Source organism: Echinops telfairi, unplaced genomic scaffold (genome assembly GCF_000313985.2).
Source record: "Echinops telfairi isolate 266 unplaced genomic scaffold, ASM31398v2 ScPeMD7_23;HRSCAF=83, whole genome shotgun sequence".
Taxonomy (NCBI): Eukaryota; Metazoa; Chordata; class Mammalia; order Afrosoricida; family Tenrecidae; genus Echinops; species Echinops telfairi.
In genome coordinates this window covers 11,284,058-11,309,842 of record NW_022103920.1, presented here as the reverse complement: position 1 = coordinate 11,309,842, position 25,785 = coordinate 11,284,058, and the positions used below count along the sequence as shown (strand labels likewise).

The window sequence follows — 25,785 nt, the reverse complement described above, 5'->3', positions numbered from 1 at the left end:
ATTTACCCAACGCAGCATGTCATTTGGTCTCGACTGCTGCTTCCACGAGCATTGGTTAGTAAGCACAAATAAGCCTGTGCTTAACATGCTGACAGGGTACACTGTCCCTGTGGAGGACTGTACATTCGAAGAGGCTTGGATGCTGCGGGGAGGGGCTGTGAGGTTGGGAGACGGCAAAGGTAGACTGATGTGGTGGAGACCCGTCAAACTGTTCTCTCAGGTTAGTCAGAATCAAGGGGACACCTCATCTCCTGGACTTTGGACAGGTCCTCAGGAGAGACCGGGCCCTCATGAAGGGTCATCGTGCTTCGTGCAGTGGAAAGGCAGCGAGGAGGGGGAGGAGCTGCGAGGACATGAATTGATACCCTGGCTGCAAGCGTGGGCTCGAATGGGACGACTGTTGAGGATGGCGTGGGACCACGCGGTGTTTCGTTCCGTTGTATAAGGGATTGCTGTGAGAGGGATCTGACTTGCCGGCACTTAACAGATGAGTCAGCACAAATCAACCCCTGCTTACCTTCCGCAGGGTGGGCATGCACCGCAGGCCTGGGGCCGCAGTGCGGGGAAGGCTGCTGGGGAACCGGGGGAGCGCTGAGGCTGCCTGGCTGAGACAGCAGAATCGTAGACAGTGAAGCGGGGTATGTGCAAGCCGTGCTCAGGGAGATTTCCAGACAGGTCCCACCGGCTTTGGGAGGTGACGGGGCAGACGCCCATCTTCCTGCTGGTGGTATTCTAGACTTTGGCTGAACAGTTTTGGGAAGAACACCAACTATTTCACAAGTGTCTTTTGTGGCCCAACTAGAGAGGCACACAGGCCCTCAAAGATGAGCCCATACCGGCCCAGAGCTTCCCCTCGCAGCCTGCCCAGGTCGAGCTGGGCCCCTCCCACAGAGCAAGGGCTCCCTGTTGGTGGCAATAGCACTGTCGTCCTCATCCTGACCCACTCTCAGTGTGCACTGAGCTGGACCTCCACTGCACCAGGCCACTGGCTACGCCCTAAACGCAGGACATCTGCTCTCCCCAGTGCCCAGCAGGGTTCAAGGGACCCACCCTTAGAATGTGAGCCTCCGCTGGAGGCTGGGTCAACAATATGAAGGGGTTGAGATGGAATGCAGGCTGGTCTTCCCTTCGGGGTTGACCTTCAAATCACCTGGCTAGAGATGGAATTTTATTTGGGACAGTGATGGGGAAGGCAGAATTTCAGTTCTTAGAAGACTTTTTAGTGAGGCCCTAAAAGTTTTCCCAAAGGGTGTTTAAGCCAATTCTTGATGAGCTGGACAAGGGGAAGGGGCCAGGCCATGGATGATTCTGTTGTAATCACGAGGCAGCCCTCAGTTCCCCAAGGATGGCTTAGGTGTGCCGTGTAGGACCCAACACCCCTGTGGGGAATCCCAACCTCTCTGATGAGCAGAGAGGGGCTCATCAGAGGGGCTGGACCTACATGGGGCCCCACCTACTCGGGGCTTAGTGGCCTCTCATTCCTGCGTGTGGTCCGGTAGCCACTGTCCAGTACGGGACCCTGTATGGCATCTTAAAGATGGGTAACTCACCTGCTGGCGTGCCCAGCTAGCAGGGGCCTCACCATGCAGTCAGTGAGAGAACACCTGGCTTCATGAGATGTGAGCTCCCTCCCCCCCCACCTCCCATGTACCCCATCCTCTCAGCCACTGAATCCTGGATTAGAAAGCCAATTGGGAAGGCTTCAAGGCCTAACATTTGAGACCCCATTTAAAAGGCTCGTCCTCCCCCAGCTGACCACTACCTAGGCCATCTTCCCTCCAGTCTGCACTGTGAGCTTCCGGAGACCCAGGGCGGGTGGGCTGGACGTTAGTGCTGGGGCAGTGCTGCTTGGGCCGCACCGGGCATCTCTGGTGGTCACAGCCAAGGTCACCCCAGGGACCTGGGAACCAGTCAGCGGCTCATGTGCAGGTCAGGGCCTAGAGCCCCGCCCTCAACTGCAGGTCTGAACCAGCTGGGACGTCCTGCACAGCCCAGCTGATCCCAGGCAAGGGCTGCTGGGTGTGGATGAGAGGGCTGGGGCAGGAAGTGGCCTTGTTTCACCACACAGACAGAGGGGACGCACAAGTTCACAGAAGCCCTCTTTATTCACAGCGGGAGGATGGTGGCTGAAAGGGTTTCCATTGTGAATGGCACAATGCTGACCACAGACTTGGCCTCTGGGGGTCAGAGAGGGGGTTGCTTTTGCAGCTTGCCAGGAAGGGCCCAGGAAACTGGGGGCGGCATCTGATCTAGGCCCGACTCTTCAGGCCCCGCCCGCCCATACTGGACGGGCCAGGTGGCAAGTCTCCTGGCAGGTGACACGCGCAGGGGAGCAGGAGGGGTCCAGGATCTCGGGAGAGCAGGTTCCGTGGATTTAGAACTCGGCGTTGAAGGGGTAATCCTTGTGCTGGGCCCCGCTGCCAGAGGAAGAGGACAGGTGTGACACAGGACGCAGGTCACAGAGCCCGGGCCCCTCGCCCTCCTGAAGCACTTCCTCTGTGTCTGCCCGCCCACCTAAGGAGCCCCAACTCCATGCCTGCCTCCAAGTGAGTCAGCCAGGCTGGCCAGCAGGGCCGGCTAATGTCTTACACACACGGAGGGAAGACCACAAGGCAGGAAGTTCTGAGAATGAGTAGGAGTCAGAGTGGATCAGATTGCTGGGATTTGATCCTGGGGACACGTGGCCCTTCCAGGTCCCGTCTGCCAGGGCCCGTGGCTCCTGCCAGCTATAGAGGCTCAGTCTGGCATTAACTGCCCAACCCAAGAGACCTTGCCCCACGGGGGCCACTTATTGTCCCCGGACCTCAGAGTGGAGGATGAGTCTGAATTTCTTTCCATCAAGGGAATGCTGGGAAAAAGCGAACCACACCTTGCTTGTCACCCCCTCAGCTCAAGCTGCAATGAGGGAGACTGGGAGGCAGCCGGGAGGGACTCCTGTGTGTTGGAGCCATGACCCTGCCACTCCCCCCCACCTTCCTGCCACCCCCCTCCACTCAGGCCGTGAAGGCAGGGCCACCCCTGGGACTCAGGAACGAGATAGCCCCACAGGCACCACTCCACTTGTCTCCCACGTTTCCCGAGACGGGTCCTCGTGGAGCATGTCTGGAAGGGAAGGTGGCTGGGGGGGCAGCAGCCAAGGTCCCCAAGGCTGCCACAGTGATGCTTCCTGGGAGCTGTCTTCCACGCACCCCCTTCTTGCTGTAAGGTTTTAGGCTTGGGATCCTGTTCTCCCTCCCAGGCAGCCAAGCAACTTTAATCACCGGCCGCAGAAGCCCGTCTGGGTCTGGGTAGCTCGGAAAACGAGGCGGCCCTGAAGTGGAATCAGAAGACCTAGGGGCCCAGCACAATTCCACCCCCCACAAAGAGTTCTGGCCCAGGGGTCCCCTTGCAGGCTGGGCCCCTCCGGTGCAGGAAGTCTGGGGCTCCCGGGTGCTAGCGATGGATCCCCCTGCCCTCGACCCTCTGAGCTTGGCTCCTTCCACCCAAGACCACTCACCTCAGCAGGGCGCAGACCCTCCAGTCCCTATTGTAGCTGAGTAAGGTGCTCATGTCCCCGTTGTCCAGCTCGAAGTCAAACACCTACAGAGGCAGGAGTCAGTAGGGGCTGCAAAGACCACCAGGCCAGCACGGCCCGGAGAGGCCTCTGTCTGCCTTCCCAATGCCCGGCCAGCAGGGCAGGGAAGTACTACAAGGGGGCAGGGGGTAGTGGGCACCCAGACCAACAGCGCTGGGGAGAGCTCTCCCATGGCTGTCAATGTGTATGGCACTGGGGCAAGGGACAGTGGCTGCCCCAGTGACCACCAGACCAGGAGGGCCGGGGGGCAGGGCCTCTCACTGCCAGGAGTGGGGAGGTGGGGGACACGCCTGCTTGCCCTTAATTCAGAACTAGCTTGTTGGAATGATACCCAGGGTATTTGGCCAGGAGTCATGGGATACAATGAAAAAAGCCCTTCTGTTCCAGAACTTTCTTCAGAAGCACTACCGAGCAGGGAACAGCACTGTGTTGAAATAGAGCGAGGACGGTTTTCATCACACACACACACACACACACACATACACACACACAGCGAGAGGACAGTTTTCATCACACACACACACACACACACACACGACACACCGGCCCATGGGGAGAAACAAGGGCGTCTTCACAGAGGACAAGAGGGGCCACCAGGAATGGGTGGGTGGGAGGCTGCAGGTCAGCGTCCCATGCTGCGGAGAGGAAGCCCTGTGAAGGGTGCCTGGAGAGACCGTGCCTGGAGAGACCGCGGCTGAAGAGCCCGCCCCACCCCAAGATTGGTGACAGATGCTATTCTCCCTAATGCTCTAGGAATGGGGGCTGCCAGGCTGCTCCCACCAACTGTATCTCCCGTGGGTGCTGTCTGAGCTCAGAGAAGCCTGCAGGACCCCCCCAGGGGCTCTTAAAGAGGACAGCTCCCTGGCCCGAGGGTTGGCCGAGGACACATCCAGGTGGCAGTGCGGCGCAGCAGCAGGGCCGTTCGGCACCCGCGGGGTCCTACCTGGAAGTTCTCGGCAATGCGCTCGGGGGTCACGGACTTGGGGATGACGACCAAGTTCCTCTGCATGAGGAAGCGGATCAGAACCTGCAGCAGAGAGGCCCCACCCTTGGTCATCCCTCTCCGCACAGCGTGCGTGCGAGGGCCAGGTTGCAGCCTGCTGGCCCAGGCACCACTGGGACCCCACCAATGAGAGACCAGGGCTTGTAGCCGCCGGCCATCCGCAAGTGACCCCCACTCAGCTGTTGCCGGGAGAAGGCACTGGGTACCCTCTGAAGGGTGTGGCACCGGCAGGCTCTATTGCCCCCAGCCTTGTGGGGTCTCCAGAGGGCCCAAGCTTGCCCCCACTGCCTGTACGCCAGGGGCACGGCCGAGTCCGGGGCCAGGTATTACCTGCGCTGCGGTCTTCTTATGCTTGGTTGCAATCGCCTTGATCCTGGGGTCCTCCAGCAGGGAGGGGTCCTCGGGCTTAGCCCTGAAGACAGAAAGAGGGTCTGGGTGAGCCACCCCCATTGCCACCACCCAGGGAGCCCGTGGCCGGGATTGCGAAATCTGAAGGTGGTCCCAGCCTTCGTCTGTGGGGGACAGAAGAGGGTTATCTTGCTACGGGGTCGCCAACAAGAGGCTTGGCCCCATGAAGCCCTCCCGGTGCCCGGTGTATAGGGCCCACTCACCAGGGCCGGTCAGGGGAACCCAGGGGGCTGTAGGCAGTCACCACGATGCCCTTGGTCCGGCAGTACTGGACAAGCTTCTCCTGGGTGAGGTACGGGTGGCACTCGATCTGCAAATGCACAGGGGAGGGCGGGTCTGTGGCACCGTGGGCGGGGCACATGGAGGGGACGTGGCAGGGGAGAGCAAGTTTCCCATGCTACTCTCTCCCTCCCCGACCAACAAAGGTGAGGCCAGCTGTTTACCTGGTTGACCGCAGGCTTGTGTTTCAAGCCAGGCTTGTCCAGGAGTCTCTCGATTTGGAAGTGGTTGAAGTTGGAGACCCCGATTGCCCTCACCAGCCCCTCATCCACCAGCGCCTCCATGGCCTGGAGAGGGGAGAGAGCGGCTTGGTGCTGGCACGTGCCAGCAGGACGAAGTCCGGAAGCAGCTCTGCCCCCGTGGTTGAACAGGCCTGGCCCTGGCTGCCGCAGACAAGAGCAGGCGCAGGGACCGGGGAACAAGCCGAGGGAGGGAAACGGCGGGTGGCAGAGCGGGCAGCCTGCCCCTCGTTCACTCGTGGGAAGCACCGGGACCAACCGGGAAGAACAAGGGCCATCCAGGGCCACGTACCGTCCACGTGTCCACGAAATCGGTGTCGCTGGGGATCACGTTGCCTGTGCCGTCCAATGGGAAAAGATCTTTCCCCGCCTGCCAGACCCACGGGGCACCAGAAACAAGACAGTCAGCAGTAGCCTTCCGCTGGACAGCTTGTTTGCGTTAGTGTGTGGGGGTGGGAGAGGGGTATGTGGACGATGGGCAAGGGAGGCTGTGGGCTGCTTAGGGGGCGGGGCGAGGCAGCCGGGAGAGCCCAGGCCCGCACCTTGAAGCCGGTGGGCCAGTGGATCAGGTACAGGTCCAGGTACTCCAGCTTCAGGTCACTGAGGGTCGTCTTACAGGCGTCCCTCACCAAGCTCTTGTCGTGGTAGGTACACCAGAGCTGCGGGGCGGGTGAGAGCACACTTCGCCTCCGAGCCCAACCGAGGCCACCCAACAGAGGTGGCTCCAGGACAGGGAGAGCCGACCCCCCTGGCTGGGCAGCACAGGTCCTGACCCATGGCTCTGACACCAGCCAGGGTGGGCTCTGAACCATGTCACCTCAGCTGATAAAGCTTTTTAGTTCCCACCCCCAAATGGACTCTCCCCAGAGGCCCAGGCATGACAACATTGGGCCCTAGGGACCATCTGTCCACCCTGGAGGCCTGGCACTCATCCCCTCTCCCCGGGGCCCACGCCAGTGGCCGGCACCTTGCTGACGATGAAGAGGTCCTGGCGCTTCACCTTGGCCGCCTGGAGCTTCTCCTGCAGGGCCTCCCCCACCTCTCTCTCATTCTGGTACACATGGGCGCAGTCGATGTGCCGGTAGCCCAAATCGATGGCCACCTTCACTGCCGTGGCGACTTTGCCCGGAGGGGACTGCAAGGGAAGAGACATGATCCCAGGGTTAAGACCACAAAAAACAGCCAAGGAGTCATCCTGGTGGGGCTTCTGGTCCTCTGAGGTTGGTGGGGGGCCAGGGCCTCCCCTCATGGCACATGCCATGCTGCATCCCAAGGGTCAACTCCTGCCCGTGTGCCTGGGCTCTACGCCACCTCGGGGACATCAGTCTCTGAGCAGCTCTAAGGAGTTCAGAAGCAGCTTAACAGACTCAGTTACTTCCACTGAGGTTCCGGGTCAGTCAGTGAGAGCCGGGAAGTCCCAAGCCCCCCATGGATCCCCTCTCTCCCTCCCTCACATGTGGGTTTGGACCCAGGCTCTCACTGGCTGCACACCCCGGGGGGAGGGGGTGTGTGATGGCCTGGAGCCTGGCTGTCAGTGTCCCTCAGTGACATGCTGTGGGGGGACGGGGTCATCAGAGGAGGTGGGAGGGGATTGCAAGTGAGGCTGGTAGTCGGTAACAGAGACAGAACAGTGTCCCTCCCTATCCAGGCCAGCCGAGGTGGCCATCTGAGGGACAGGCCAGGGCAGGGTGGAGGGAAGAGGGGAGTGCCTGGTGTGCAAGGAACGTTCTTCCCTCTGAGGAGCTGCTGCAGCGCCCCTCCTGTGTGTCCTAGGAGGCCCACAGGGCACACACCCCCGACCAGTGGGCAAGGGCAGGAAGGGGGGCGCGGTGTGCTAAGAGGGGGCACTGTCCTGGGAGAGGAACCTGGGTTTCTGGGGGCAGTGCAGCTGAGATGACAGTCTGGGGTGGCGCTCGGGCCACAGCAGGGTCACTGACACAGGAGCCGGCAGCTGGCGGTTCCACGGGCCAAGGAACCAGAATGCTCCATAGAGGCAAAGATAGTGGGGCAGCGCTCAACGTACTTTGGCCGTGTTTACCAGGAGAAACCAGGGCCTGGAGAAGGACCTCATGCTTGGCAGAGAGGTCGTGACAACGAGGAAGACCCCGGACAAGATGGAATGGCACAGTGGCTGCGGCAATGGGCTCCGGCGGAAGACCAACCCTGAGGATGGCGCAGACCAGCTGGCGCTTCACTCTGTTATACATCCAGAGGTTGCGCTAGGGGTCCGGACAGATGTGCTGGCAGCTGACAACGAAAGGCTGGGAACTGAGCTCCTGATGCACGCTACGACTTGAACGGTCCTGATATGTAAAATGCTTTACATATCAAAGGGCAAATATTGCATGACCCCACTTACAGGAGCAATCTAGAACTGGCTAAGGCAGAGACCCTGAAGTTCATTGGCGCTTACGATGGGCAGCAGTGGGGGGTGGGGGTTACTGCCTGAGAGGGCGTAGAGGTCCTGTTAAGGGCGATAGAAAGAAATTTGGCAACATCCGAACGGTTGAGCCACACGATGAACATAATTAGCATCACTGAAGTGGATGTATGAAACCATGGACCCGGCCGATGTTTTGTTAAACAGGCACTCCCCAAGTGACCAATGAGATCCTTGCTACCTGCACCTTGCAGTTGCATCTGCCAGTTTGTAGGTGACATCAGAACAGGGGCAGATGTTTTTTTATTTAGCCTTGTTGGCTACGCATTGGACTGCTAATTGCAAAGTCGGTGGTTCAAAGCCATCAACTGCTCAGCAGGAGAAAGTTGAGGCTACCTGCTCTCGCCGAGACTTACAGCCCTGGAAACCCATAAAGGGTAGCCGTCGACTCCATGGCCATGGGTCTGGGTCTGAGCGCAAGGAAAGAAGCCTCGATGGTGCTGTGGGCTAAGCAGTTCAAACACGCTAGCCACTCCAAGGGAGAAAGATGAGGCGGTCAGCTCCCATAAAGATCCAGTCTAAGCAACTGTTAATAGCATTTACCTTACTGTCCTCTACGGTACCTGAGTCGGAATGGACTCTGTAGCAATGGGTTACACATTGGACTGCTAAGGTCAAAGGTCTGAGCCACTGACCACCGCACAGACCAAGATGAGGAAGGAGTCTGCTTCCGCAAAGACTCATGGGCTCAGAAACCTCGCGGGGCAGTCCACTGCCTTACAGGATGCATCTGTGTAGCAATCGGCTAGCTGGCAGGCCTAGGGGGTTTAGTCCTCATTAAGGAGGACTCACAGGGAAGGTGACTATGAAATGAAAACCTGATGTCACATGTGGGTAGTGAGTCATCGGTGCAGCATTGGAGAGTGAGAGAGTGTGGCCTCTAAGTCCGACCCTGAGCCAGACCTTGGTCACCCTGCAAAGACAAGGCTGGGTCAGCAGTGATGGCTACAAAAATCATAGACCTTGTACTGAGGAGAAACATCACACTGCGGTGAAGCCACTGTCCCCAGACCCAGCCTCCACCCGGGTCTGCACACTTCCGAAGGTGGTGTCTCCATCCCTCTCGCCCTTCCCGGAAGGACCCTGTAGTCTTTGAGTGGAACCGTGTCAGAACGGCAGCTTGTGCAGCCTCGGGGATCCAGGTCGTATTCACTGAGTTTGAGGAACAAGAAGAAACCCGCAGGGGAAAGAAAGACCGGGCGGAATGGGAGAAAGTTCCCCAACAAAGCTCTCCTAGCACAGCCCTGGCTGCTCCCCTCAGAGAATGAGCAGGGCACTGCACTGACGTGATGGAAAAGCGTTCCCCAGTGCAATGCCCAGGCCCTTTCCTCGCTGTGCAGTTTTCATGCAAACTCCCTAAGCCCCTGTCCTTCGGAGATAGCTATCAAGATGCCCTGCTGGCATCCCAGCACACCATCACCATGACCTTCTGGGCTGACCTCTCTGTTTCGAATCAAACTGGCCCAGCGGGTCCTCTCAGAAGGGAGTGCACTGCGAGGATTTTTATGTGAATGGACCTGAACGAGATGAAGAGGTGTGCATTACTGAGAGGACTGCCTGCAGCTGACCACTGGCGCCAGCTGTGTCTGAACAGGGTTTGTTCGGAGTAAACCTGGGCAGGTGTGGACTGGGACCCCAGTAGCAGACCTTTTTGACCTGCCCGCCTCTGTGTGCTACCCCTGACCCAGTGCTGGTGCTGAGGGCATGTCCACAGAGACCAGAGGAGAATGGCCCCAGCAGGTTTTTCAACAGGAACCCTGGCGGCACAGTTAAGCGCCTGGCTGCTAATGGAATGGTCAGTGGGTTCAGCCCACCAGTCGCTCTGTGGGAGGTGGACGTGGCAGTGTGATTTCAAGCCACAAACCCGACGGTTAGAAGCTAAGCCTTTAACCACTGGGTCACCAGGGGCTGATTCGTACGTACCCTCAGAACAAAACGTGGGGAGAAGCGTGCAGATGAAGCACAGGGAACTTTAAGGGCGAGGAAGCTATGTGACTCGAGCCCTGGGGGCGCAGGAGGTTACCCAGGAGGCCAGGTCGGCAGTTCGAAACCAGGAGCCACTACTCCTATAAAGAGTTAGTCTTGGAAACCCACAGGGGCAGTCTGGAGAAGCATTTCTATTACATCGTGTTCTGTTAGGAATAATGCCTACTGAACTTACCCTGTCAGGGTGGACACTTGCTATCTGGCTTGTCGGGCACAGAATACACCCTGATGGACCTTAGTAAGCACAATGTATCAAAGTCAGCTCAACAAGTTTATCAACGTGCCCCAGGAGGGGGGTGGGGGGTGGGGGTGGCCGTGGGAGCTCTCTACTTTCTGCACAGTGTGTCCACAAATCTAGAGATATTCTAGAAAAGGACGTTAAAAAAAAAAGAAAAGAAGGCCGAACACGCTAATGGAGAACGTTAGTAAAAACGAACGCAAACAGCCACCCTTGCAAGAGCCCAGCTGGGAGAAGCCCTTGGACAACCAGCCTGGTGTGTTCCAGTGGTCCACCCACAGGCCAGGCACTGATTTCCACTGCACAAGCAGATAATGCAGCCTTGCTTGGCACGTGTTCACATGTCCAAAATCTTTTACAGTGTCCTCGTGTTGACTGCAGTGCCCAAGATGAAAGGGGTGAGTGCTGAGGAATCAGCCTTATCTGTCCAAACACACGGATTGAACCCGCCAGAGCTAGCCACGTTTCCTTGTGTGGGGATGTGGCTGGCCAGGGTGGGGTTAACTGATAACCTCTGGGAAGCAGTGGCCACTGAGTTCAGGAGGTGGGCAGTAAAACCACCTAGCTTGGTCTCAGCTCCATCTGCATGTGCGCGCGCGCGCGCGCGCGCACACACACACACACTCGCCAATCCTGTCCCATCAAAGTGGCAGGAATCTCGCTCAGTATGTGTTCTAGCTCCTGAAGTCTCCACTCGGGCAAGGTGGTACCACGGAGGCAAGAACTGGCAGGCTGCTGGGTGGTGGGGGGAGGGGGCATTATTTTTAAAAGACAAACACCCAGGTCTGCTGCTGCAGTGGTTAAGGAGGCCAGATGGCGCAAAGTGGGCGCTGGAGCCCACCCCGTTGCTCTGCGGAGAGAAGACCTGGTGGTCCAGTTCTTGCTCAGATACCAGAAACCCCAAGTCCAGACCCATAGAGAGCTTGCCGATGCTGATTCTAGTCAAACTCACCAAGGCTTTCCGGAGCTGTAAGTCTTTACAGGAGCAGAGTCTCATTTTTCTTCCAGGGAGTGGCTAGTGGCCTTGAACTGCCTGCCTTTCAGTTAAGAGTCTAATGCCTGCTGGAAAGTGCCTCGCCTTAAAGATGACTGTCTGGGGCAGTTCTGCCCTGTCACATGGAAAGGCTCTGGGGCACCTCACAACTGCAGGGGCTGTGGCCCGCCCAGGGTTCACATGCGTGAACACACAGCTGATGGTGGGTTTTCAAATGCCAACGGGTGGGGAAGACATTGGAAAGCATGCCTCAAAAGCACCAGCGTGTGGAGTGGGTGGAAGGTGTGAAAGGTGTTCCTGTCTATTCCTGAGGTGCCCAAGGGACGCAGGCACTGTGTCAGTCCACCTCGTCGAAAGTCTTCCTCTTTTTCACGGCCCACACTTCACCAGACAAGAGACCCTTCTGCAGGGACCGGTCTCTCCCGACAACACGTCGGAAGCACACGAGACGAGTCTCGCCACCCGTGCCTCTGTGGAGCATTCTGGCTGTACGTCTTCCAAGGACGCTGTGCCGGTTCTTTTGGAAGTCCACTCACTTTCAATATTCTTGGCCAGCACCATAAATTGAATTGCACCCATTCTTTGGTTTTCTTATTCCATGTCCAATTTTCATATACTACAAGGCGATGGAAAATACCAAGTGCGCCTTAGTCCTCAAGGTAATCTCCTTGGTTTTGAACACTTTAAAAGATGTCTTTTGATCTCGACTGCAGCTTCATGAGCATTGATTGCCGACACCAGTTATGGCTAGTGGGTTTTCAGCTAGCTCTGACAAATGTCCTGGTAACCAGGCACTAAGGAGACCGGGTGGCGTGGCGCTGTGGGTTAGACCTTGGACTGCCAACCCCAAGGTCTCCGTTCTACCCGAGCTCCTTTGCTTCTCGGGAGAAAGATGGGGCGGGCTGTTCCAGTGAAGATTTCACCTCAGAAGCCCTGCCCAGGGTCACTGTGAGTTGGATTTGGTGGCAGTGGGTTGGCTTTTGGAAGAGAGCACCTGCTGGTATCAGAGCTATCTAGGCCTTTTAAAGGCTCCTGGCCACACCATGCTATGAGTTGTATCCAATGAGGACAGGGGTCTGCCAGGAGGACCACCCTCTAAGCCACATGGAGTCCAGAGCAGATGGCCTCCCACCTGCCCCTTTAAAAGACCGCCAACCTAGGGGTTGGCTGGTTGAAGCCAGCCAATGGTACTGTAGAGGAAAGGCCTGGTGATCGCTTCCAGAAAGAGCAGAGGCAGGAGAACCCTCTGGAACAGTGGCTTTGAGTTGGAATCGGCTCAACAGCAACCCAGTTTGGAGTTACAAATATTCACCCCTTACTTCCCAAAGGGAAGTGGTGTTCTGGTCACGAAAAACAACTTCTGAAACCAGAATAAAAGTAGTTGCCTGCACCCCACAGCTGTGTCACATGGTGAGAGGCTGGTCCCAGGTGTCCGTGATGTCTGGGAGCCGAGTTGGCGGCGTTAGCCACTGGGTGCGGGTGGCCAGGGATGCACTCTCCACTTTCACTGAAGGATGACCGGCTGTGGCAGGTGGCATTTCACGCCAATTCAATTACAGCCTGACAGCCACCACCAGATGTTACAGAGGAAGCACAGGCCACGGGACTTGTCCTGCCAGGGAAAGGTTTTCTTATTCACCACTGCTGCGGGAATTGGCAGGGGGCAGCTTGGAGGTGGAGAGAGAGCCACTCTCTGCCCTCCTTCAACCCACTCCACCGCTACTCAGGCCAGTCTAATCTCTTCTGTCCTTGTCGGTGTGTACAATGCCCAGCACCCACACCCATGTTCAAAGTGCCCCTAAGGGGAAAAGACGGGTCATGGTTTGGGAATGGTCTATAAGCAGCTTAAAAATACTGGGTTTCGCCTCACTTCCCCCAAATGCCACATTCTCTGTGCCCTAATTTTGATGCCTGCAGGCTCTCAGTCTCATTGCAAATGGCTTCTTAGGGACACCGTGAGGAGACTCAAGCCGCTTTAAGGTTTCTCAGAAAATGATGATGGCAACAAATGTACTTGACCCAATGGATGGATTGTGATAAGAGTTGTACGTGCCTCCAAAAAGATGACTAAAGAAAAAAAGGGTTTCTCAGAGTGGCCCCAAAGGTTTTCTCTCTGCTGCTAACCTAAAGACTTGCTTGAACCCACCCAGGATCAGTTGGGGGACAGGAAGTCCTGGTGATGTCCTACTGCGATTACAGCCCCAGCCACACTGAGGCAGCAGCCACAGTTCTGTGAAACTTGGGGTCTCCAGAAGCAGGGAGGGAATGGGGATCAACAGGTGGAGGGGGGTGTGTAGTAGGACTTCCACCAAGTCCCAGCAACCCTACTGGACAGCACAGAACCACTCCCTGCTGGTTCCTAGGCTGGAAATCTCTACGGAAGCTGACAGCCTCGTCTTTTCCCCCAGCAAGAGCAGCAGTGAAGCCCTCCGAGGGAGAGAGGATGGCGGTTCAAACCCACCAGGTGCTCGGTGGGAGAAAAATGAGGCAGTGGGCTTCTTTAAAGATTGACAGCCTCGGGAAACCGGCGAGGGCAGTTCTACTCTGTCCCATGAATCCGAACCGGAGGGCACACGATGGGGTGGGTTTGGGTCTACTTAGGCTCTGTAAGAAAGTGGATGGCCGGTCCAGGATAATTTGGAGAAAGACCAGACCTCTCCAGGAGCCCACGAGAGAAGCCGGCCACCTTTAATGTCCCACAGGGCCCCGGGAGGGGTCCTACTTCTTTCTGACTAGGGTCTAGGTCCCAACCCCACCTCCTGGGGCTTCACACCCTCAGGGTCGGAATCCCACTCCCCCAGGCTGGAGGCTCACTCCCCGGTGGTCCGAGCCCCACCCGCCACCGTCCACTCGGGCGACTTCACGGCCAGAGCCGGCCATCAGAGACGCGGCCCCGGGGCCGCCCCGCCCCGTGCCCGCGGGCCGCCGCGGCGGGACTCGCTCACCACGAGAGCCCAGCCCACCCCGTGGGGTCCCACCCAGCCGGCCCGGCCGCCGGGGACCGGGGACCGGGGACAGGGGCCCAAGGCCCAGGGCCCGAGACCCGTGCGAGGGCCCCCAGGCTCGGCTTCCCCAGCGGGTCCAGCAGGGTCGCGACCGGCCCTCCGCGGTCGCCCCCCGCCCCGGCGCTTACCTTCCAGGTGCCCAGCCCCACGATGGGCATCTTGGCGCCGGTGTTGAGCACGAGAAAAGCAGCCATGACGACCACAGAAGCGGACACCACAACGCGTGACCCCTCCGCCGAGTCGGCGCGAGTGCGCCTTTAAATAGCCCCCGCGGCCAGCGGGGAGGGCCCCGGCGAGGGTCGCTCGTTGGAGCGAACGCGACTTCTGATTGGTCAGTCGGCCGATGGCACCGCCTCACTTCCCTCCAACCCCCCACGAGCTCCGGGAGGATGCGTCTTCGTCCGCTAGGTCCTAGCGGGACCGGATTCCTCCCGCCCTCCCCTGCTTCCCACGTGGCCGTAGAAACCTTGGCCTTTACCCTGGCTTCTAAACGCGAATGTCTAGAAATAGCCTCTGGCGTTCCGTAAATAAGCAGAATAGGAAGGATTGGGGGCTGTACTGTATTGATATGAAACGTACGCTATTCTTGTCGTTAATGAGAACACGCACATCACACCACCAAGAACACTTCATGTACAACTCACTGACACTGAGCTCATTCTTCAAGCTGGGTTGCACTCAATTCTTAAGGGCCCAGAAAAATAAGTCCTGCCAAATTTGCAAATCCAGCATGATGTCCTCTGAGTTTTCTCAAAGGCCCTGCCCGTCATTGGTACCCATCACCGTGAGGGCAGGTGTATGCTGTAGGCGGGCACACTGCTGTCTTGGGACAAATGTATGTGTAGGAACAATGCTTTGCACTCCTTCATTATTATCATATTTTCTACTTCCAGAAAGAGTCTTGGAAACCCACAGACCAATTCTGGTCTCTCCAATGGGGTCACTACGAGTCAGAATTGACTCTCTACGGCCGTGAGTTTTGTTGTTGGCTTGTGTTTTTAATTATGGCTTACGTGAAACTCTGCAAGGCAAATTCGTTTCCCAGTCAGCCATTGATATCCAGGTCGTCTTGTGAAGTTGGTCACAACCCCCCTCAATTGGTCAGCATGCTCCCTCCACACCTTGGGTTACCTGTGTCAATCCATCCAGCTTCCTGCCCTTTCAGATCTGAATTTTATTCGGGAAGATGCTGTGTAAGGCAGCAGTGACTCCATGACAGGTCAAGCCTCTTAAGGCAGGCCTAAGTTTCGTTTCTCTAACAACCTTGAGTTTCGTTCCTCTAACAAAGTCACCCTCTCCCCCAAATTGACGCTGACCACACCTGGAAAGGCCCGAGTGATCACAATGACGCTGACCACACCTGGAAAGTCATGACAATTGGAACGTCCGAGAGTAGAGCTAGTCAACCAAAAAGACCTGCACAACCAATTGTCTCCAGATGAAGTCACTGAACTATGGGAGGGTAAGGGGGATAGTTTCACCCAGAGGACATAGTTTCACCCAGTTTATGTAACCTGTAAAGAGTATAAAGCTTGGCTTGGGCCCCAGATCGGGGTCCTTGTCTTTGGTGACCACGGCGTTGGTACCTTAGCACTTGAGCCCTAGCTCCAGCTAGTCAATAAACTCCTTTGTTGTTTGCAGCCTCGGGAACTCTGCCTCTCTGTTCCTGGGGCCAAGGGAAAGCCGGCAGTAACAGCTGCCGGTTGGTGTCGTGTGTATGGAGAAGTACATGCCTCAGTGTTCGGACTCATAGCAATCCGAACCCCACCTAGAACAGAGCAATCCTGCACCGTCCTCACAATTGGGCTTCCATTTGAGCCCATTGTGGCAGCCACTGTGCCGATCCAGCCCATTGAGGCCTTCCTCTTTGGGGCCTGCCCTTCTACTTTATCTAGCATGATGTCCTTCTCCAGGGACTGGTCTCCCCTGCCAACCTGTCCAAAGCACCTGACACAAAATCTCACCATCTTTCCTCTGAGGGGCACTCTGGTTGAACGTCTTCCAAGACAGATGATAGGCCTGCCTGTTGTTTGTCTGTAAGGGGATCTCCACGAGTGGGTTCAGGTCTAAGTTGGAAGGGTGGCTAAGGGCCACCACCTTAGGCTTGCCACCAGTTTTTGTCAGGTCAATACATTTTGTTTTGTGTGTTTTTTTGAGGGGGGTACTATTTTTTTATGCATTTGAATTTTGACCTACAGTTTTCTCTCACTCTGTCACTCCATCTGGGACTTTCTACTGTGATCTCAGTCAGATCTCAGTGGTAGCCAGGCACCATCTAATTCTTCTGGTCTCAGGCTGGCAGCAGCTGCGGCTCGTATGATCCATTAGTCCTCTGGACTAATTGTTTCCTGGAGTCTTTCTCCCCCCTCCTCTGCTCCAGGCAGGAAGAGATCCATAGTTTTGTCTTGGATGGCTATTTGCAAGCTTCGAAGCCCACAGCTGTTTCTCACCAAGGCAAGATGCACAATTTTTTTTTAATGGACTACGTGATGCCAATTGACCTGGATGGCTCCCATGACTATGAACTCCAGACCCCAGGCCCAGTAACTCAGTCCCAAGAGGTCTTTGGCCATAGCTCAACATGTTTTCCCGACTGTGTTTTCTACGCGTTCTATTCCATACCCGGATCGATTTGCCTTGCACCCTTTTTTAATCCCGTCTTCACAAGAGTTCAGTTTGCCCATCCTGGGGACCAGCGCTGTCTTCACACCTAGCTGTTGCTTGGCAAGCCTTCCTAGCAAAGGCAGCCTCCCCGCAGGTGAGGAAATCCTGCTCGGAGGGATCCACAATGGACAGGAAAAGAAGACAGAGCCCTTGCTCCATCCCAGTGGAAAGTTCCAGTAAGGTGGCTGTTGTCGGTTGGCGTGCAATCAGTTCTGACTCACGGTGATGCCACGTGTGACAAGCAGAAGTGCCCCAGAGGGCTCTCCTGAGTGTGACCTCTCAGAGCAGGTTGTGGGCCCCTTCTTACAGCGGTGGCTCCCTGTGAGCACGGACCGTCAACTGTTTGGCCAGAAGCCAAGCCAAGGGATCCCGGGGCCTCCTGGTAACTCAGCCGAACTTGCCCTGAGAAGAAAGGTGAGCAAGGGAGGGGCAGGGGAGAAGCAGACCAAGCCAACGAAACTGGCTGCCCCCAATTGCTGCTGTGCTATTGGTGGTTGCCGCCCCATCAGCTCAGACTCAGAGTGGCCTTGTGTAGAGTGTGTGCAAGGTGTCAACATGGCCCGGTCCTGGACCACTTGAAAACCAACCGCAAACTCTAAACTCACTGTCATTGAGTCGGTGCCGACTCATAGCAACCCTCTAGGGCCGGGTAGACCTGCCCCTGTGAGTTGCCAAGACTGTAGCTGCTTACGGGAGTAGAAAACCGCATCTTTCTCCCAAGGAGCGACTGGTGGCTTTGAACTGCTGACCTTGCAGATGGCAGACCAACCTGGAACCGCTACGCCCCCAGGGCCCCCTTTCTCATGCTGCTGGGGTTCGAACTGCCACACTTTCTCCTGTCTGATGGGGTTTAAACTGTCAGCTTCTCAGGTTTAGGCTTACCCCCATGAGCCAAGTGGCTTTTAATTAGCAGAAAACCCAAGATAGGCAAAGGAACCCCACTGGGGGAAAAATCTTTGGTCTCTTTCCTCCATGGAGCTTTCCCTTCCGTGTGCCAGATACAGAGAGTCCATTTGCAACTGAATGACTCAGGAAGAGGCCTCTTTAAAGCCCAGCCCAGTGATTTTCCATTGAGTGACTTCTTTAAAAGTACCCCCCACCCTCACCCCCTGGAAAATTCTAGACAGGACAGAATAGCCCAGCTATTTTTCCACTTGACTTCCATAAAACAAAAATAATAAAGAATTAAAGCTGTTAGGGGGCATAGCTAAATGTCATTTGTCCCCCAAATAAGAGAATGAGGATTGGAGCCTCAAGCTGGATGCTGGGCTTGTGGTAAAAGAACAGAGTCAGCCATTAGTCACCGCTAGGTAGCCTCCTCACACCGTGGGGGCTCTGTCTTGGCTACTGGCCTCTGCTACAGCAGGAATACTGTACGTGGGTGGTTTTAGCAAAGAGAAATCCCCTTTCTTACAATACTGGAGGCTGCTGGGAGCAGGGCCATGGCTCTAAGGCAGGGTGGGCAACCCGCAGCTCAAGAGCCATCCGCGGCTCCTCTAGTTTGTACATGTGGTAAACATGTGGTACATGAAGTAAAACTGAAAATGCAAATCAAACTATCATAGTTTCACTTATAAAAAAATTAATGGAGACTATTCAGAGAATGGTGATTTCATTTGTTTGTAAAAATACATCTATAGCTCTCAAATCATTTTTAAACTGTTGTGAGGGACAGGATCGGTTCTTGGGTCTCCAAAGTTTGCCCACCCCGCTCTAGAGGAAGGCTCTCTCTCTCTCTCTCCCTCGGCTTGGGGAGCGGGCAGGGCGGCCCTTGCCTCTTTTCAGCTTCCTTCCTGGGCACCTTGGCACCAACTGTCTTCCGCATCTCTGTTTGCTTCTCTGTGTTTAAGCTGCTCTTTCCTGTCTGGAGCAACTGGCTGAAGACATTCCTGGTGTCGCTGAACACAGATCCCAAACAAAAACCTCTGAACATATCCCAAACAAAAGCCATTCCCTAAAGGGATCGTAACCACGGGCCCCAGGAGTAAGGATTTACAACACCTATTTGGGGCAGAGGGAGTGCAATTCAATCCAATACAGGTCCTTTCCTATGAAAATGATACAGGCAGGAGCTAGGTTGGTCTTTCGTTCAGGACGTTAACTCAATAGGCGAGGCTTTGTGTTGTTTCTGTAATAATTGAGTAGAGACTGGAGGTTTAAGGGATTACTATTTGCCCAAGACAGATCAGGTGATGCAAATGTGGAAAAGGAGGTTTCTCAAGCAACAAGATACTGGAGTTGGCACACAGTAGTGTCCTAGACCAGGACTTGATCCTGTTGCACGGAATCTTTGGGAATATATCGAAATTGCGAAACAACGACAATAAAAACAACCTTCACTGGAATCCTTCTGAGAAATATCCCAGTAATTCATATTAAGAGGAATAAGAATCTTAAAGCACTCAGAACCAGTGACCCCACCATAAGCAACCTCTCTATCACACAAACACACACACACACACACACACAGGTGGGACTAGGGTAAAGCAAGGTAGTGAAATGAGCTACATGTGGGGCTGCTGACCTCATGATCACCAGTTAAAAACCACCAGCAGCTCCGATGTGACCGCGTTGTCACCTCCTGGTGACACTCCAAGATGTCACTACCTGGTGACATCTCCAAGCAGGATCACGTTCACTGGGACGGAGGTTAGGACTTCAGCCTTCTTTTGAGGGGATACGTATTCCACCCACAACCATGACCTCCTTTTCGCTCTCCAGTTGCCATAGAAGAAACCTTAAACCCGTTGGCCTGGCCTTCAAGGCTCTGAGGAATCTAGATGCACCTCTGTGCAGGGACCACCAACCACTTCAAAGAGGGGCATTTTAGGGTCTGGGACATGCATCTGGCATGCCTCGCTTTGCTCCGCTTCACTTTTCTGTGCCCCTGAGGAAGGTGAGTGTCCTCAAATGGAAGGTTTGTGGCAACCCTGAGTAGAGCGAGCTTGTTGGGCACCATTTTCTCCACCTCCTGAGCAGGCTTCATGTCTCTGGGCCCTATTTGAGCCATCCTTCCAAGATTACACACTCTTCCATCATACTCTTGGGGGTGGGGTGAGCACAACTTCACTGGTACCGGGAAGCCAACATATGCATGCGACTGGGGATTTGGTCTGGGACTGAACACACAACACCTCCAAGATCTGCCCGTCTCTCCATGCCATGCTGCACAGCCAACGTGGGCTGGTGAGCCTGGGGTGGGCAGGAGGCCTGGCGTCCTTAGGGATTTGTGACTCGGGAAACAAGTCCAGGGACGCTCATATGTGTTTAAGAGAGAGCTTTATATCAAGAAGTAATTATGCATCAATAAAACATCCCAGCCCTGTCCAGATCAAGTCCATGAGTTTGATATTAGCTCATAAGTCCCATATTAGCCCTTTAATTCCTCTTCAGACTCACACAGCCCATGCAATGATGCCAAATGCAAGAAGATCACAGGCTGGTGGGTGAAAGTCTTTTGGATGCAATAGTAGTGGATGCATCTCCAGGGCTCTGGCTGCCATCAGCGTGACTCCATGTGGTTTGTCAACAGGAATGTTGAAGCACAGAGAGAGACAGAAAGACAGAGAGAGACCCATATCTTCTGATGGCAGAATCAAGAGAGAGGAAGTTCCCAGAATCCTCATGAGAAGGTCATGCCCACAAGGAGAGATCATCAAATTGTGACCTGATTGACAGGCTAGACTCCACCCCTTCATTCTTAATACCCTCCAGTTGACACGAGGTTATGTAACTACCACAGCATCCAGGAACCCAGGCTGAGGGGAGCTTCAGTCCATGTTTTCGGGGGCATTCCCATCCTTAGAGTTGGGCTGAGGCCTGGAGTGTCCCAAACTAGCAATGAGGTATACAGGTCACTTCCACTGACCACCTGTTGCCTAGCCCTACTTGTGGGCCCTGTTGCTAACACTGGAATGGGATGGGTCAGAAAGGGGAGGAGGCCAGCATGCGGGAGCCCCAGAAGTCTCTGCATGGCTATATGGTTTTGGCCCTGGATTGTGATCTGGACCCTGTACCAGGGCATTGACATTATGTGTAAGAAGAAGGCACTGACAAAGATAATATAATAACAATAACGATACCAATTTCATAGCCAACATTTACTGAATGTATTGTGCCTGGCATTATTCAATAAGAATTATGAGTCATTTAGTCTTCATGCTGTTTGCAGCTGTTCTCATTTGGAGTCGGGCCCCATCAGCAAATGAAGGTCCTATAAGCTTTCCTCCATGCACATCACCAAGGTCAAGTCCACTTTGGGGAGGCAGTGGCACTTTGAATGCCTCCCAACCCAAGGAGTCATCTTCCAGTGCTATGTCTGACAGCGTTCTGATGCTATTCATTAGGTTTTTAATGGCTAATTCCTCAGAAGCAGTCAGCCTATTCCTGCTTTGTAGTTTGTTCTAAGTCTAAAAGTCTAAAGCCTGTTCACCATGGGTGACTGCTGGCATTTGACATCTGGTGGCACAGCTTCCAACATCAAAGCAATACACAAGCCACCACAGAACGGTAAGCAGTGAAGCGGTGGAAGGTCAGAGTAAAAGAAGACCCTCGAGGGCTCTTCAGCACTTCAAGGAGGTCTTGTGCAGCAGAATTAGCCAATGCCATGTGTGGTTTGGTCTTTTGACTGCTGCTTCCATGAGCATTGACTGTGGATCCAATCAAGATGCACTCTGACAAGTTTGATCTTTTCTCCATCAACTGTGATGCTACCTGTTGGTCCAGTTGGGAGGATTGGGGGGCTCTTTCCATTGAGTTGCTCTCCGTGTTGCAGGCTGCAGTCCTTGATCTCCATCCGGAGGCGTTCCAAGTCCTCTTCACGTTCAGCAAACAAGACTGTGCCATTGACGTATAGCAGACAGTTAAGCCTCATGTAGCAGATAGTTAATAAGCCTCCTGCAATCCCAATACCACCTTCTTTTACATCTAGTCCAGCTTCCCTGACTAGTTGCTCAGCATTCAGACTGAGGAAGCATGGTGAAAGTCTGTGGGGGGGACCAGCCTCCACAACGAAACAGGTCCTATGGGGGCAGTTGTGTAATTGAAGGGTAAATTAAGGAAACCTCAGACAAGGCATGGAAGGACTCACTTTTTCCATGAAGCCAGGAGCAAGAGAGAGAGCTAGTGTGTTCTCCAACAGGCATATATAACCACCGGGTATGCAAGCCACGTCACACACGTAACTAACAGGAAGGGCATGCACTAGAGGCATACACATAATAGGAAGGGGAGGTCCTGGAGGCATACAGGTGACAGGCAGGCACATATGTAACAAGGTGAGCAGGTCCTAGCGTTAAGATGGTGGCTTAACCTTGGCCATCCCTGAACTCTCTCCAGGGGAACAGTATGTGATCAGTACCAGAAGGGAGTTGGCTGCTCCTAGGATGGGGCAGACAATAGGGTCTGATTGCTCTTGACCATAGACAACCTTCAGGCAGATAGGCTTCAAGCGCAGAGTAAGCAACCATGTGCTTGCTTGTAAGAAGCATCATAAGAGTAGCACTATTATGGGGGGAGATTGTGGAGATGGTTTTTAGTCAGGAGAAGGTGACTGGGATTCATCTCCAACTCACAAATGTGAAGGCCTCCCTCCACCAGCGTCTCGGCCTCCCAGACTCCTTCAATATGAGCGCAGAGAATGTGTCCACGTACTCCCCCTCCCCGGTTCTCAGTTTCCCACGAAAGGCTACCACCTTGACACACACCTTTCCTAATTTTAAACGATGTTCTCTTCAAGTGACTGAGTCTTGGTCCATGTACAGGTACTTTATGAGCACCATGAGTGTCTGGTATTCTAGTTCTTCTCAATGTGATTCATCATCTGTTACGATCCACACAGTTGAATTCTTGGCCTTATCAATAAAACACACGTGAACATCTTTCTGGTGTTCTCTATTTTCAGTCAAGACCCATTGGACACCGGTAATGACATCTTTCATGCCACGTCCTCTTGTGAATCCTGCTTGGATTTCCGGGAGCTCCCTGTTGATGTATTGCTGTCACTTGTGGAATGATTTTCAGGAAATGTTACTTACATGTAATATCAATGATAGGGTTCTATCATTTCCATATTCAATCAGGTCAAATTTCTTCTGAACAGGTACAGGTGGGAATCACTTTCAGTTGGTCAGGTAGGTAGCTATCTTCCAAATTCCATGCCATTGGCACTCACTTGGCAATGTCTTGACCTTGTCTATAGATAACTTGGAAAATGATGGAAATTCCAGAACACCTAGTTGTGCTCATGTGGACCCAGACCAGAGGAATTGTGTCTGCTTTAAAATCAGGACAGGTGGTTATCTTCCACCCTATTTATCCAAGCTGCACACTGAACAAATGACCACAGAAGCTGGAGGAGATGAAGACTCAGGGGTATCAAGACTGGAGAAAGACGCAGTCATAAGCTGCAACGTGTGCATGAGGGGATCTTGTTTGCTGAACGTGACGAGGACTGAAGAAGTACAGCCTTCAGTAGGGACTATACCAACATAAAGAAAACAAAAATCCTCCCAACTGGACCAAGAGGCTACAGCATGATGATGGATGGAAAGCAGATTGGGATGTCCACGATTCCCTTTGACTTAGAACCACAATCAGCAGCACCCATGGACGTGGCAGCCCCCAAATCAAACCACATATTGCACAAGACCTCGCCCCAAACCAAACTCACTGCCATCTTGTCAATTCTGGACGCATCGTCACCCTATCGGATAGGGTAGAACTGCCCCCATGAGTCTCTAAGACGGTAACTCTTTACAGGAGTAGAAAACGTCATCTTTCTCTCAAGGATGGCTGGTGGTTCCAAACTGCTGACCTTACAGTTAGCAGCCCCACTCGTAACCACTGTGCTACCAGGGCTCCTTTCCCAAGACCTCTGGAAAGTGCGAAACAAAGATGTCACCTGGGGGACCGAGGTGCGTGTGGCCCAAGCCTTAGTCTTGTCATTGGTTCCCCGGAGATGCAAGCTGGACAATGGTGAGTTGGGCTGTTTACCGCAAGGTCTGCAGTTCGAAACCTCCAGCTACTTCTCGGAGAAAGACGGACTTCTCTACTCTCTTATAGTTACAGGTTTAGAGACTCACAGGGGCAGGTCCACCTTGTCTTCTAGGGTCTGAATTGACTCAATAACAGTGAGTTGTTTTGGGTTTTTTTTAAATAAGAAGACTAGATGCATACGAATTGCAGTGCTGGCGGAAAAGATCGAATCTACCACGAACTGCTAGAAGGATGAATAAACCTGTCTTGGAAAAGTACATCTCAATGAGACTTCAGCTCACATACTTTGGACGTGTTATCAGGAGGGAACAACCTTTGGAGGAGTTTGCTGTATGTCAACGTCACCAGGCTTTGCTTCTGGGAATGAAGCAGCAAGTTCCTCCTAACCTGTTTGCAACTATAGAGATAGCCAGCCCTGTGCAAGGCCAAACAAGTGTGTTTAACTTCTAGAGCGTTGACTGGCTAAGCTGAGACCAGGGCCTGCTTCCCTGCATGTTCCTGAAGGTCAGCAGTTGTCGCCTGGAACGGGAGACCGAGAAACGGCGCCAAGGATGCCTGCCTCCCCGATAGCTGGACACGACACCCTACCTGCCAGAGCTGATAAACTGCATTCTGGGCCATAAACCTTCCCGTGCAGCACTTTAAAACCCCAGACCCCGGGCAAAGCCCTCAATCCCCCTGGGCTGCTTGCTAGACCATGGGGCTTCGCTGGGGAGCTCCCCCTAATCAAGCTATTTCTGTTTCTGCTCTCCCTTTGTCCTTTCAGTTATCGTTGTCCATCTCCCCGTGCCTCAGTTTACCTCTCACTCATCCTGTGCCTCAGTTTGTCTTTACAGCTGGAGCTGAAGCCCGGGAGAGGTAGGGGCAAGGGGCTCCATGCTGTCCTGTCCCTGCTTCGGCTGGGATATAGCCCACCCCTTCTCTCCTCTCGAACCTCTGGAGCCTGCCTGGACGAGTGATTTCTGGTCAGTATCTCTCTGTGTATGTTCCTTCTGTCTCCTTTGTCTTGTTTGTCTTTCCGGACACTGAGGACCAGCAAACTCACTAAGAGGAGCTGGAAATAACTGCCTTTCCCCAAAAGGAGTGTAACAATAAGGACAGTTTCTCATGTCCATCTTGTCCCAGGTGGCCCCCAGCCCTTTGTCTCTGTGTTTACTTTATGGGATTTCTGCCACTAACAGGACTCCTGGCACTGGGCCTGGCAGTCACGACACCTTCGGACTGGACTAAGGTGCAAAAGTTATTTCTGAACCTTTTCTACTTATTTGTGTGTGGGTCTGCAGCTCTGCAGTGCCTTCTCTAAAATCTTCTACTCCCCCATTTCTCTCACCCTCAACAAAAGCCTCGGACCAACCTCCACTTTACCAGCCATAAAAGCCAGGCCCTTCCCCCTCCTTGGCTCCCATTGTGTCTCTCACTGACCCAAGGTCCCTGTCTGCTGGACAAAGCCACAGGCCTGCACCAGGGAACCTTCCTGTTCCGGAGAGACCAGACTCTCCCCTGGGTCCCTAACTCGGATCAGGACTCCCTCAGTTACTGGACCGCTTTCTGACTGACAGGTACAACTGGGACCTGGGGACGCCCTTCTCCTCTGTCCATACCCCCTGCAGTTTGAGACACCACGGGAAGTCCTCTGTCCGAGCCCCCTAAGGACAGTCCTTTGGGGTGCCTACTGCCAACCTTACTGAATTGGGTTTAGCTCCTGATCGCCGCCCTAAACGCCTGGTCTTTTCCTGTAACCAAGTTTGGCCTCAATACCAATTAGATAATGCGTCACGCTAGTCAAAACACGGCACTTTTGATTTTAACATCTTCTGCGACCTTGATCATTTTTGTCGGTGAGCCCACAAGTGGTCCGAAGTCCCATATGTTCAGGTCTTTTTCTTTCTTCGCTCCCCTCCCTCTCTCCTACCTGTCACCCTGCTCAAGACCTCTCAGCCAAACACTCTCTTAATCAGG

The 25,785-nt window shown here is 54.4% G+C and overlaps 1 protein-coding gene across 1 annotated transcript; it reads right to left on the bottom strand.

Moving 5' to 3' along the window:
* Window positions 1-2,086: 2,086 nt before the first annotated feature.
* On the bottom strand, window positions 2,087-14,398 carry LOC101641743 (aldo-keto reductase family 1 member B1). The gene is made up of 10 exons (XM_004707821.2): window positions 14,295-14,398; window positions 6,471-6,638; window positions 6,046-6,162; window positions 5,796-5,873; window positions 5,429-5,551; window positions 5,189-5,295; window positions 4,908-4,989; window positions 4,518-4,601; window positions 3,497-3,579; window positions 2,087-2,417 (listed from the first exon to the last, which is right to left on the bottom strand). The coding sequence occupies exons 1-10, from the start codon at window positions 14,358-14,360 to the stop codon at window positions 2,375-2,377; spliced, it is 951 nt and encodes a 316-aa protein (XP_004707878.1). The 5' UTR covers window positions 14,361-14,398; the 3' UTR covers window positions 2,087-2,374.
* Between the last annotated feature and the right edge of the window lie 11,387 nt (window positions 14,399-25,785).